General features: G+C 41.4%; 1 protein-coding gene across 2 annotated transcripts in view; it reads left to right on the plus strand.

The window, feature by feature from the left end:
• The window catches only part of ALDH7A1 (aldehyde dehydrogenase 7 family member A1), a 34,735-nt gene that overhangs the window by 3,324 nt on the left and 18,949 nt on the right, over positions 1 to 12,462 (plus strand). For both annotated transcript variants that reach the window (XM_055548782.1, XM_055548776.1), the window contains exons 4-7: positions 5,423 to 5,503; positions 5,863 to 5,986; positions 9,144 to 9,276; positions 11,326 to 11,370. In XM_055548782.1, coding sequence (XP_055404757.1) covers positions 5,423 to 5,503; positions 5,863 to 5,986; positions 9,144 to 9,276; positions 11,326 to 11,370 — 383 coding nt within the window. The remainder of the gene's footprint in view (positions 1 to 5,422; positions 5,504 to 5,862; positions 5,987 to 9,143; positions 9,277 to 11,325; positions 11,371 to 12,462) is intronic.

A 12,462-nucleotide genomic window follows, 5' to 3' on the forward strand; every position in this document is an offset into this window, starting at 1 on the left:
TTGTCGATAGATGAGGGCCAGGCTCTGGAGGAGGGGAGAGTCAAGAACTGGCTTAGTCTGGATCTCCCGGTTTACCCTGAACATCCCTTTTGGTTTTCTGCCTGAGATACTTGGCCTGAAGCTATAGGAATATCCTGAAAGGTTAACCCAGCTCTGCCAGGTAGTTATTCCGCCTTAGTGTGCTTTGTCTTTTGTAGAAAGGGGAGGCCAGGTGTACTTACCTCTTGGGTTATCATAAGGGTTGAATGAGTTAATCATTTAGCATGCCTACACACAGGGGTAGACCTTAGTATCTGTTTGATTTTTAGAACCATCTGCTGCTGAGTTTGGAACTGCTGAGCCTCAGTGGGGTTTTTTTTTTTCTCCGGAATCAGTGGTCGCTCTGGGGACTTGGGGAAGGGCAGACTCTCCAGGAGAGCCCTGAATTGGATGCAGGGTTACTGTTAGCCAAGAGACTGCCTCTGTGCAAAGCAGGAAGAACGTTTCCTTTTAACTAATTTTGGCTATAAGTTAGGCTCAGGGTTTATTGTATACAAGCAAAAACTGAACTGAAAAAATCCTTGAACAAAGAAAATACTGCTTCCAAAAGTAGTGTGCTAAGTGAAGTTCACCCTAGCAGTGTAGAGAATAGTGACCGATGCCATGTCAACTTATTTTAAATCAGCTCATTCCCCATCTGCGGGGCTCACATCTGCAGGGCTCACATCTGCAGGTATGGAGTGCTGACTCTTCTCCACCACTCTGTTTAAGGTGCTTGAGCATCCATAGGTTTTGGAATCCGTGGGGGTCCTGAATCAATCTCTCATGGATACTGAGGGACAGCTGTATTGCTTTTGTTTTTTTCAATTAATAGACTATGTTTTAGAAAAGTTTTAGGGTGAAACTGTAGGGGAGGAAAATTTTTTATTCTTCTCTTCTATGTTCTTTGGCTGGTCTAATACTTAACCAATATACAACAGATTAGCAGGAGAAAAACAAATTTTAATTTTTTATGAGGGGGAGACATAAAGATATGAGACCCAAAGGCAGCCAGGCAGTTGAGGCTTATACACCATCCTGAGCTAAGTAAAGGGGTAGGAGCCCAGGGCTTCAAAGAGGAGGACAGTTGCTAGGAATGTGAGCAGAGCAAGTGTTCGGTAAGCAGATGTTTTCCCTCTCATGCAGATAAGTCAGATATAAAAAAGTTTTCACTGGTGATAACTCCTCGTACAGGTCCCTTTCTAATTTCTTTTGGGCTGTTAAGGGGAGTTAGAAATCTTTTCCTGAGTCTCCTGGGCCTTAATTATCTGTAGCTCAAAGTAAAGCCAAAGAACTTGTCGGACTGGCCCATTCTGGGGTGGCTTATTCTGAACTCCTAAGTTTCCTATATAAATACCCTGTCTTAGTGTGGTACCTCTTATAATTGGTGAGCCAATATAGACACATCAGTAGTAACTGAAGTCCATAAGTTGCATTAAGATTCACTCTTTGCATGTGCTGTTTTGAATGCTAGCGGAACTTTTGATTAGAAACTTCCAATATATGTGTGTATGTACCCACAGTAAATACAGTCTTGTTTGAAAAAAGATTTGTGTGAATTCAGGGTCTTCTCTTTCCCTGAACTGACTTTTAGGTCAGTCTTGGCTTTGCCCAGGGGGGTGGCAGTTGGCACTGTGATGTCTTTAATATTGTGCTGTACTTTGCTATTGCTGTTTTTGAATTCAGGTTCTGATTTGAAGTCTGCTCTTCCACAGTCATGCCAGCCTCCGCACCTAGTGTTCTTTCTTTTTCTGCTCTTCAGTTTTATTGCTCTCCGTAGAGTGGGGCTGCTAAGTGGGAACGAGTGGCTTTTCTGGGTGATGGGAATCCCACTTGTTGGAATTTGAGTTAAGCAACTGAGTCCAGAGTTTAGGGAGGAAGCAGAGCATTTCTTCAGTGTGCCTCTAAGACTCCTCAAACATGAACAGAACAAAGCTTGGCCCCCTCCTGGTGTACACACTTTTCCTCTTGGCTCTTTACTTGCATGGGGCTACTTCTGCTTGGCCCTGACCCTTCTGGGTGCCTCGCCTGTGAGGACACACCACAGTTCCATTTAGTTCATTTGTATTTGACCTGGAATTTTTCAAAGGGAACTTTTTTTTTTTTAAAGGAAAAAGGAGACAGAGTATGACAATATGAAAAGGCAGTTTATAAAAATGTTTCTCTTAACTAAAACTAACCACCAAGAACCTGGTTGGGAATTCTTGCTCTGCTGCTTTCTTTCATGAGCTGATTTAGTCCAAATGCCACCTGTTTCTGCCCGTCTGCATCCCCTGTGGGTATCATCACTTTCCTTCTGGATTCCTGGTGAGGAGGAAAGCCAGAGTCTCTTCTCTTGATGACAGGAACTTGAATGGGCCTTCTCCAGCTGCATAATGGGATTCCAGATACCTGTAGCTCTCTCTTTTTTTTTTTTCAGTTAATTTTTAACTGAAAGATAATTGCTTTGTAGAATTTTGTTGTTTTCTGCCAAATATTAACATGACTCAGCCATAGGTATACATATGTCTCTGTAGCCCTTTAACACAGTTGTCTTTGCAATACTTCCCGAAGGGCTCAGCAGATAACGAACTCAGTGCTCTTAGTTCCCTGTTCATGGCTGCCTCTGATGCTCGCTGTAAACCTGACTTCAGAGTGAAGTGTGCAGGGACGAGGACCCTCGGTGGCTGTCTCAGGAGGGTCTAAGGTCATTGATGTGCTGTTGTGCTGGGCTGGTCAAACCCACACTGGCAATGGGACTGTCTTCCTAGGTTCCTGCTCACCCTCATCCCTCACCTCATACTTAACCCTGACATTCTTTTTGTCTCTTGCTGCTCCTACCCATCATTTTGGAAACGGGAAGAAAGAAAGAAAAAAAGTCAAGTTTGAGTGGTCTGAGAGGGAATGTAGTTTAAACCTTGGGTGGTGGGTTCTAATGTGTACCCAGGGTTGAGACTTGATCAGTTGCCGGGTCTGAACAGTTTGTTTATCTCTGTTGCTGTTTTTGTGGTCCAGACAGCCACCATCTCTTGTCTGGCTTCATAATTTCCTGCCTGAATCTTTCCTCCCTCTGGTAACATTTTCTATACCACATCTAGAATGGTATTTTAAAATGCACTGTGAGGGACTTTCTTGGTGGGCCAGTGGTTAAGACTGTGCTTCCACTGCAGTGGGCCTGGATTTGGTCCTTGATCGGGGAGCTAAGTCCCTGCCTGCTGTGGGATGCAGCTAAAAAATTAAAATGCACTGTGATTTTTCTCCCCACAGTCCAGAACCCTCTAGTGATTTCCCCACTGCTCTTCGGATCCTTTACCTGGTCCTTTGCAGTGTGGCCCCTACTTTCCACTCCTACTTCTTTGAAGTCTTTATAGTTTCCTGAAATTATCATATTCTCTTGCCTTTTAGCCTTTGCATATGTTATCTTCTCTGTCCCCCATAATTTCCCTCTACTTTATCTACCTCTTCAGATGGCAAACACCAAACATGCTTTAAGGCCTCAACTCTCTAAAAAGCCCCGTTCTTTCCCACCTCCTTGCCCCCAAGTAACGATGGGTTAATAGTCAAAGGTGGTCCACTTGTGTAGTCTAGCTTCATCATGGCGCTTACCACGTGAGATTATAATCTCCTGTTTTGTGTCTGCCATCCCCATTGGAGTTGATTCTAGCTGCCCTGTTTCCCTTGAATCCTGGGGAATAGCATACTGTCTGGCACATAAAATGTATGCAGTAAGTGGTGGTTCAAAGACTGATAGAATAAATAAGCTCAGAATAGTCATGTGTACTGAATTAGCCATTCTGAGTTGAAATTAACCAATTTGCTAAGGCTATAAATGTGTGGGCTAAATTTGGTTCAGCTCATTTCAATGCCTTAGAAAATACAGAGGATCTTTGCTGTTTCATTTAATGTTACAATTTTTGTTTACTGTTTCCAAAAGTGTGCATGTATCATAAAAATAGCAAATGTTGCAGACATACAAAATGCAGAGAATCAAAATGTTATGATTCCATTTCCTGGAAATTGCAACTATTAACCTCTTGTTGTATATTCCATCAAATTTAAGCAAAAGTTTACTTACCGTATGCATTATCTTGCTTTTTTTTGTTGTTGTCTTGTTATGGCTCTTAGAAGTTTTTCCTTATAATAAATCTTCTTTATTCTTTTTAGAAAGTGTCCAGACATTTTATGTGCTGTTCTGTGCTTAGTCACTCAGTCCTGTCCAACTCTTTGTAAACCTGTGGACTGCAGCCCACCAGGCTCCTCTGTCCATGGGGATTCTCCAAGCAAGAATACTGGAGTGGGTTCCCATGCTCTCCTCCAGGGGATTTTCACAACCCAGGGATCGAACCCCAGTCTCCTGCATTGCAGACTGATTCTTAACCATCTGAGCTACCAGGGAAGCCCTCCATTTTATGGCTATTCCATAATTAACCAATCATGTGCTGATGGGCATTTGGATGGTTTCTGTTTATCTACTGGAAGCAGCACTGCAGTAAATGCTGTTGTAACCTATCCTTTTGCACACTTATGTTCAATTTCCAGAAGTAGAACTGCCTGTTCAAAGTAGTGGGGGCGCAGGATGCATTTTAAATGTTAATAGAAAGCCAGGCTACCCTTAGATTAGAAAAACTATACGAGGATATTTGGTGTACATTTGGGGAAGAGAGAGAGAAGAAGAGCCCTGAGCTCCAGGAGTGCCTCAATTATTTTAGATCCAGTGCCTAGTACTGCTGATGTCACACAGTAAGTGCTCAGAAAGTATTTCGTGAGGGAGTGGTATGATTTGAATGGATTTTGGACACCAGCCTAAGTAAGCTGAATTTAGGGTTTGGGTTTGCAATCAGTTTGAGCCATATGAAAACATCACTGGGAATCATACAGGGTTACAGGTTATGTAAGGTATTTAGAGGAGAAGGAAATGGCAACCCACTCCAGTGTTCTTGCCTGGAGAATCCCAGGGACGGGGGAGCCTGGTGGGCTGCTGTCTCTGGGGTCGCACAGAGTCGGACACGACTGAAGCAACTTAGCAGCAGACGCAGCAGCAGCAGTCATCCCACCACTCCAGTATTCTTGCCTGGAAAATCCCATGGACAGAGGAGACTGGCAGGCCATGGCCCATAGGGTCGCAGAGAGTTGGACACGGCTAAAGGAACAAACAACTAAGCATGCAGAGTCATCCCAAAAAGTTGTGTTCAATCTGAATTTCTCTCTGTACTTGGCACAGCCCTTGCTCACCAAGAATGTCTCATCTGTATATTTTCTCGGTCTCTGGAATGGGTTTTAAGGCCTGTCATGTCAGACACTGATGAGATCAAAACAGACGTGTTTGATGTGGTTGTGCTTTGTTCTTTTACAGCACATTAGTACTGTGATAATAGACATGCGCTTACACTTTTCAGCAGACACTAAAATGCCATTCCTTCCTTAGATTCCTGCTCCAAAGCGAGGAGAAGTAGTGAGACAGATTGGTGATGCCTTGCGGGAGAAGATCCAAGTACTAGGAAGCTTGGTAAAGTATTTTTGTAGTGAATATATAGTACGTTGAGTGAAGAATAAGGCTGTTTTGTACTTTTGTGTATAAGATTGTGATTTTTTTAAGGTCATAATTTATGTACTTCAAAAATATGTATATAAATTCGTAACTTATATATTTCAAAAATCTTTTCTTTAGAGGAAGGATTAACAAGATGGACAGGAAAAGGTGAAGACAATTCTTGGGCTTTAAAATTCTTCAGAAAAATAAGAATAGACTGTGGTTTATAACCCTCACAAAGCAGAAACAAAATGTTTTGCTTTCCCCACCTCAAATTTAATGTTTAAAGCAGGAAGTCTGTTGGAAAAATGCTTCTTGGTCTTTTGTATTTTTAGGTGTCTCTGGAGATGGGGAAGATCTTGGTGGAAGGTGTGGGAGAAATTCAGGAATACGTGGATGTTTGTGATTATGCTGTTGGCTTATCTCGGATGATTGGGGGACCCATCCTGCCTTCTGAAAGTAAGCAGTGAAGTCAGTTCTGTGAAGTATTGCACTCCAAGACAGAGAACTCCCCAAGATTCTCTGGTTGTGAGCAGTTTCCATAAAATACTTGTATATGAAAATGTGTTTAATCTCTTTACTAAGAAAGTCAGGTTGTGAGCAGTTTCCACAAAATACTTGTATATGAAAATGTCAAATTAAAACAGGTGAGAATAATCAGATCAAGACGCTTAAACTTTTTAAATTTTTTAAGATAAAGCTCAGTGTTGGTAAGTTCATGGGTGAGACGGACACTTTTTTATGGAGACTTTGAAGTGAATCACCCATCTTATCTGGAAAACGGTTTGGAAAAATATCTATCCCCAAAATATTTAATGCAAGTTTCCCTTAAATCCATTAAATATTTAATGCAAGTTTGCAGAATCTTGATTTAAGTAAATAATCTGAAATGCAACCGAGGTTCAAGTGTTAGGGCGTGCATTGTCCCATTAACAGGAAACAATGGGAATGGCCTAAATGTCCAATCATGACAAAGCCTGAGCAAATAATTTTGGCAGTCTATTAGCAGATATTGTCAAGAGATCATAAAGATTGCCTTCCCCAACCGCAAACTTTATAGGAAAGTTGTACTTATTTTTACTTCTTTTGTCTTCTTTTTTTTATATATACTTAACTTATTTTTAGATTATTTTGATTTTTTTTGAAAAGATAGTATTTTTCGTTTCACAGAATTAAAGAGGACTAAAAAGGTGAAGGAAGAAATATTTTCCTCCTCCCAGTGGGATACTCCATAGTATTCCCATGAATGTATCAAATGTTTCTGGTTTCTTGAGTGTATCTTTCTGGAGCTTTTTCAGGTGCAAACAGATATGTAGCAAACCATGTGTTCCTTTCCTACTTATTGTATCTTAGAAATTGTTTCATATTGTTCCAATAAGGTGCTTCCTTCATCTTTTTTTTTTTTTTAATGGCTGTTTTGTTGCAAGGATGACCAGTTCCCAAGTAATAGATATTTAGGTGTTTTCAGTCTTTGGCAGTTAAACTGTGCTGCAGCCTGTACTCAGTGATGGGGACAAGGGCTTTCACAGTTTGTGTGTTTGCCATGTCAGTGGAGCAAAGCAGGTGAATTCACGTGACTGTATTGAAAGCACAGAAGTGGAAACCTCCTGAAGTAGTAATGCTGGTTATCTGGCAAGGCAGGATTATTAATGGTTGGTATTGTCTGTCTGCTATATTTTCCAAAGTTTCCACACTGGAAATTAGGTTACATTTATAATCAGGAAAAGACATTAAAAAATCACGTTTTCCTGTTTCCTCTTGGACTATTGGGCAAATTTCCTGCTGGTAGAAAGAGGGAGTTCTTTTCAAATGTACAGTTATTGTCCATAATTTGCTATGTAACAGTGAGTCCCATTAGCCAAGGTTAATTTTAGAGTGAACACTTTCAGAGGTTTTTCAGAGTTAAGAAAGGAAACTGCCAATTTGGGGAGGTATATATGTGCAAGCAAGTAACTTTGATTTTTGCCTGCTCTAATGTCTGACTCACCAATTAAAATCCTTTTCAATTGCTTACACATTAAAAAAATAGATTATTCATTTACACAGAAGCTCTTGGGTAACTGACTTCATTAATTCAATTAATGCTTGTTGAGTGTCTGCCAAGTGATCTAATAGGTAATACTTGGTTGAAAAAGTGTAGTCCTTTCCCTCAAGAAATGTATAAAGCTGTAGATTCCTTGCATTTTAATTTTGTTTATTTTTACTTATTGGCCACACGGCATGCAGGATCTTAACTTAGTTCCTCAACCAGGAATCATACCTGTGCCCTGTGGTGGAAGCATGAAATCTTAACCACTGGACTGCCAGGGTATTCCCAAGGGTGGTTTTAAACGGGGAAGAAGCCTGTGTGAAAGCTTAAGATGGGAGAACTTGGCTTATTTGGGGAACTGTGTTACTTCAGCCCTGCCTGAGGGCGCAGTATGAAGGGAGAGATGGGTGGAGGAGGAACCTTGGAAGGAACTTTTCCTGGAGTTTGGACTTTATCCTGAGGGCCGCTCCAGTAGTGATGGGGTTGCTGGAGTGTGGCAAGTGGGGGGCATCATGTCATCAGAGCTATGCTGTCTCCCTGGAGAGAAGGATACGGACGGGAGGGGCAGAGAGGAGGAGACAGGCTCTGTGAGGAAGAGACTGTACCAGCACATCACCTCCAGGGAGAATAGGGTTCCCGGACTAAGGGAGGGCCTGGGAGTGAGGTGGAACAAGTGCTGGGTTCCCTGTTCTTGCTGACAGGCTGAGCATGGCCAGAAAGGTAGATGGTTGGGAGTGCAGCCTTCCTAATGCTTTTAGCCAGGTTTCATGAACCTTCGCACTCCTTGCTCTGGTTCTTCACTGCTTCAGCTGCCTTTGATTAAATAAGGCTCTTGTGGGGTGAGATGGTTGATTGGCATCACCAACTCAATGGACGTGAGTTTGAGCAAACCCGGGAGATGGTGAAGGACAGGGAAGCCTGGGCTGCTGCAGTCCCCAGGGTTGCAAAGAGTCAGGCACAACTGAGCGACTGAACAACAACAACTTGTGGGATTATGGTGACTTAAGTTGGTCTATAAGATACAACTGTTTTAATTTATATTTTCAGTTTTCGTATATGTATGTAAAGATGTGTACAGTTAATTCATTCAATGTTTATGTAGTTAGTAAAACTTTTTTCCCGCTGTACATGAGTCACCTTGTCCTGAATTTAGAGAGGTGAGCTGAGGGCTTCATCCAGCACCGTCAGGAACATGGCCCTGAGAGTCGTGACTCCTGTATTGTGGTCGTGCCCTGCCGTTGGCGATCACATCACCGAGGACATGTCTCGTTTACCCTCTGAAGTTTCCTTGTCTCCCAGATGGGACTGGCACTGCCCTGATCCACAGAGTTCCTTTGAGGAGTAGAGGCTTAATGGATATCCTTATGGTTTATAAGATAGTCTGGTAATAACAGCATTTATTGTATGCTGATGAATGTACCAGTGTTCCCCAGCTGTGTAAGGTGATCTGCTCAAAGCATCTGTAGTCCCCACATGATCTGGTGCATCTTTGTTCTGAAACTGAAATATTGCAGACTTTGTTCTTGTGACCTCGGCAGGCATTAAATTAATGTGTTTAAGCATGTTGCATGCCTTCTTCGTCGTCAGGACCTGGCCATGCTCTCATTGAACAGTGGAATCCTGTAGGCCTGGTTGGAATCATCACTGCTTTCAACTTCCCTGTGGCCGTGTATGGCTGGAACAATGCCATTGCCATGATCTGTGGGAATGCTTGTCTTTGGTAAGAAGGGTTCATTTTTTTATCCACTAGTTAGATGGTAAAAGTCTCCGTTTTCAGGTACTACTGAAAGTATTGCAAATGTAGTACTTTGCATATGGAAATGTTTTCTGCTAGTTGAAATTTTTTCTACTAGTCTTTCTGTTAACACAGCAAGTGACAGCTGCTAGTTGTGAAATGCTGGGTTTTAGTTCTTTACATGTTTTACCATTGGTAAAATTTATATTTTTTGACTTAACTTTTGGACACAACCTTATACCCTCTTCCTTCTAATTATTTCTTCCCCAAGCAAGTATACTGTAATTCGATTTTGACATTAATTGCTTGGGCTCAGTGTCAGACTCCACCTGTTTAAGGGCTCAATCTTCCATGAGACTCCTCCTTCTTAAGATGCTAGCTGCAAATGTTCCCCGTCCTCAGGACATCTGCAGTTCTCACTGGCTGTCTACAGATTTGGAGGTTACCACTGGCTTCAGTAGAGCTTCCCTGGTGGCTCAGATGATGAAGAATCTGCCTCCGATGCGGGAGACCTGGGTTTGATCCCTTGGTTGGGAAGATCCCCTGGAGGAGAGCATGGCATCCCACTCCAGTATTCTTGCCTGGAGAATCCCCATGGACAGAGGAACCTGACAGGCCACAGTCCGTGGGGTCACAAAGAGTCGGACACGACTGAGTGACTAAGCACTGCACATACATTGGTTTCAGTAATTCATTAGAATGGCCCACAGAACTCAAGAAAGTGCAGTATTTAATGGTTGCACTTTTGTTGTAAAGGGTGTATTTAGGGCCTGGTTTAGAAGGGTTTCAAACACAGAGCATCCCTGCCCTCTCCCTGTGAGGTCAGGACATATCACTCTCATAACCAGAAGGCATCAATGAGCTTCGGCGTCCAGAATTTTTATGGGGTTTTTATGACATTGGCATGATTGAGTACATCACTGTACATGTGACTGAACTCAAGTCTTCCTCCTTCCCTCCCCATGATTGATCTTTCTCATCACCACCTCCCATCCTGAAGCTATCTTGTGGGGAGGGGCACTAGTTACTTCAGTAGCATAACAAAGGCCCTTCTGTCATTCAGACAGTTCCGAGGTTGTTGATACTGGGTGTGCAAGAAACTGGGAGCCAAATCCCTGAGAAGCTCCAGCAGTTGGTGATGGACAGGGAACCCTGGCATGCTGCAGTCCATGGGGTGGCAGAGTTGGATACGACTGAGCGGCCGACTAACTGAACTGAACACCAGATACAGTCTTCATTATGCTACATTTCACAAGCAGAAAACTGAATAAACAATTAGGAGGGAAAAGAGAACTCGTGATAAGTCACAACTTTCTTTTAGAAACACGATTCTTTTTTTTTTAATTCAGTAAAAATTTAATAGTGAATTCCCAAGTGATTTTGAGGCACTTGGCCAGTATTCTCATTGCTGTGTTAAATGTTACATCGCTTTAAAATATGCAGTAGTAAAAGGTAGCTGGGGAAATGTCAGTGTTTATAGATGACAAAACAGTTGCTTGCTTTTAGCTTTCATGTTCAATGGAGCAACTTACATCAGGAGAACCAGGAGAATTGTCTTTGCCCATTTTGTGTCTGCCCCACTAGTCTGTACTGATCTTAGTGTTGTTCTCGGTACTCAAAGGCTATATAAGCAAGGCATAGTTGGAAGGCTTAATGATTTGGCATCATGTTACCAAAGGCTAGCAGTATGGTTTTCCGAAGCCCCCTGAGTCTTCTAGGGAAAGCTCATGTTGATTGATCTCTGTTTTACTTGGTTTGCACAACAGGCAGAGGTTAATGTAAAGTTCCTGTGATCAGTGCAGCAAGCAGGTTCATAACTGCTCAGGGCCATTTTTGTACTTATGAAAGTGTTCTAGTCCCTGGGACCCCAGAGGCACCAAACCGAAGGACTGATTTCTCTTTCAGTTATTAGGCTGTGTTATTTACTTAGAACTTTTTCTCACAAAGACTGTTGCTTCTGCTTAAAAATAAAAGGTATTTATGATTGTCACCAAATGAAGCTGATTTTTTGTTCTTATTTTTTACTCTTACAAGGAAAGGAGCTCCTACAACTTCCCTCATCAGTGTTGCAGTCACAAAGTAAGTATGTGTGGCTTTCTTTTTCCTGGGTCTGGGAGAATCGTAAAAGGGTGATTGATAGCACTGAATTTTTAATCTGACATGAAAGTGTCATATTTATTTTAGCATAGAATCTGGATAAACTCTGTTCTTTGATTGTGATAACATTTTTATATCATTGTGTAGTTTACAGATCCTTTTCAGGGCCATGTCATTTAAGTCGTGGGAAACATGCCAGATACTGATATAAATGTTGAACTTGAACTCTTAAAACTTTTTTTTTTTTTTTTTTTGGTCACTTGCAAAATAAAAACAAATCCAGTGGAGAAGAAATAGTCTTGCAATTTAGGGGCTATATGCTGTAACTATGCAGCATGTTAATGGTCTTAATTTCTACTCAGGCTGATACTTTTATTGCTCTTGTTTAATAGACCTTAGCAAAACAAAGAAAGGGTTATACTATTCAACTGATTCTTCTGACGCTGTCTAAAATGTATTTCATCTTTTGGTTAAAAATTACTGTTTTATTTATTCCTAAAATCCATGTTACTAATTTATCATTCCAGAATTAGAGAACGTATAGAGGAAAATGGCTGCCTGTGTGGGTGATGATGGGCCCTTGACGATGCTTTGTTTTCATGGCCTGCATTCTCTGATTTAAGAATTATTGGCAGAGAGCTTGTGATGGAGTCTATTCATAGGAGAGTCCTTAATATTAGAAGATCATTTAGGAACACTGGCTTAGGAAGCAAAAAGTCGGCTAAGAGAGTACTATGTGTCAGTATTAAAAGGAATGTGTGATATTGAGGAAACAATATATTTCAAGGTAAGGGTTCAAATTAAATATGAAAAAGAACCCATATACAAAACACGTAAAAATGGTGAGATTCCCCTAGGCAATTTTAAAAAATAATCCTTAAAAACAAAAAACAAAACAAGCAAACAATTAATATGAACATGGTGAACTGACTTGCCAGTTGTTATAAAATAGCTGATTAAATTATTATTTTGGTGTTTTCAGTTATTGCTTTGGTATTCTAAAGCATGAAGTTAATTGTGCTTTTAAATATTTGTTTGGTTAAACCTTTGAAAGGTTTGAGGTGTTCACATAGG

The sequence above is a fragment of the Bubalus kerabau genome, chromosome 1 (assembly GCF_029407905.1).
Source record: "Bubalus kerabau isolate K-KA32 ecotype Philippines breed swamp buffalo chromosome 1, PCC_UOA_SB_1v2, whole genome shotgun sequence".
Lineage (NCBI taxonomy): Eukaryota > Metazoa > Chordata > Mammalia > Artiodactyla > Bovidae > Bubalus > Bubalus kerabau.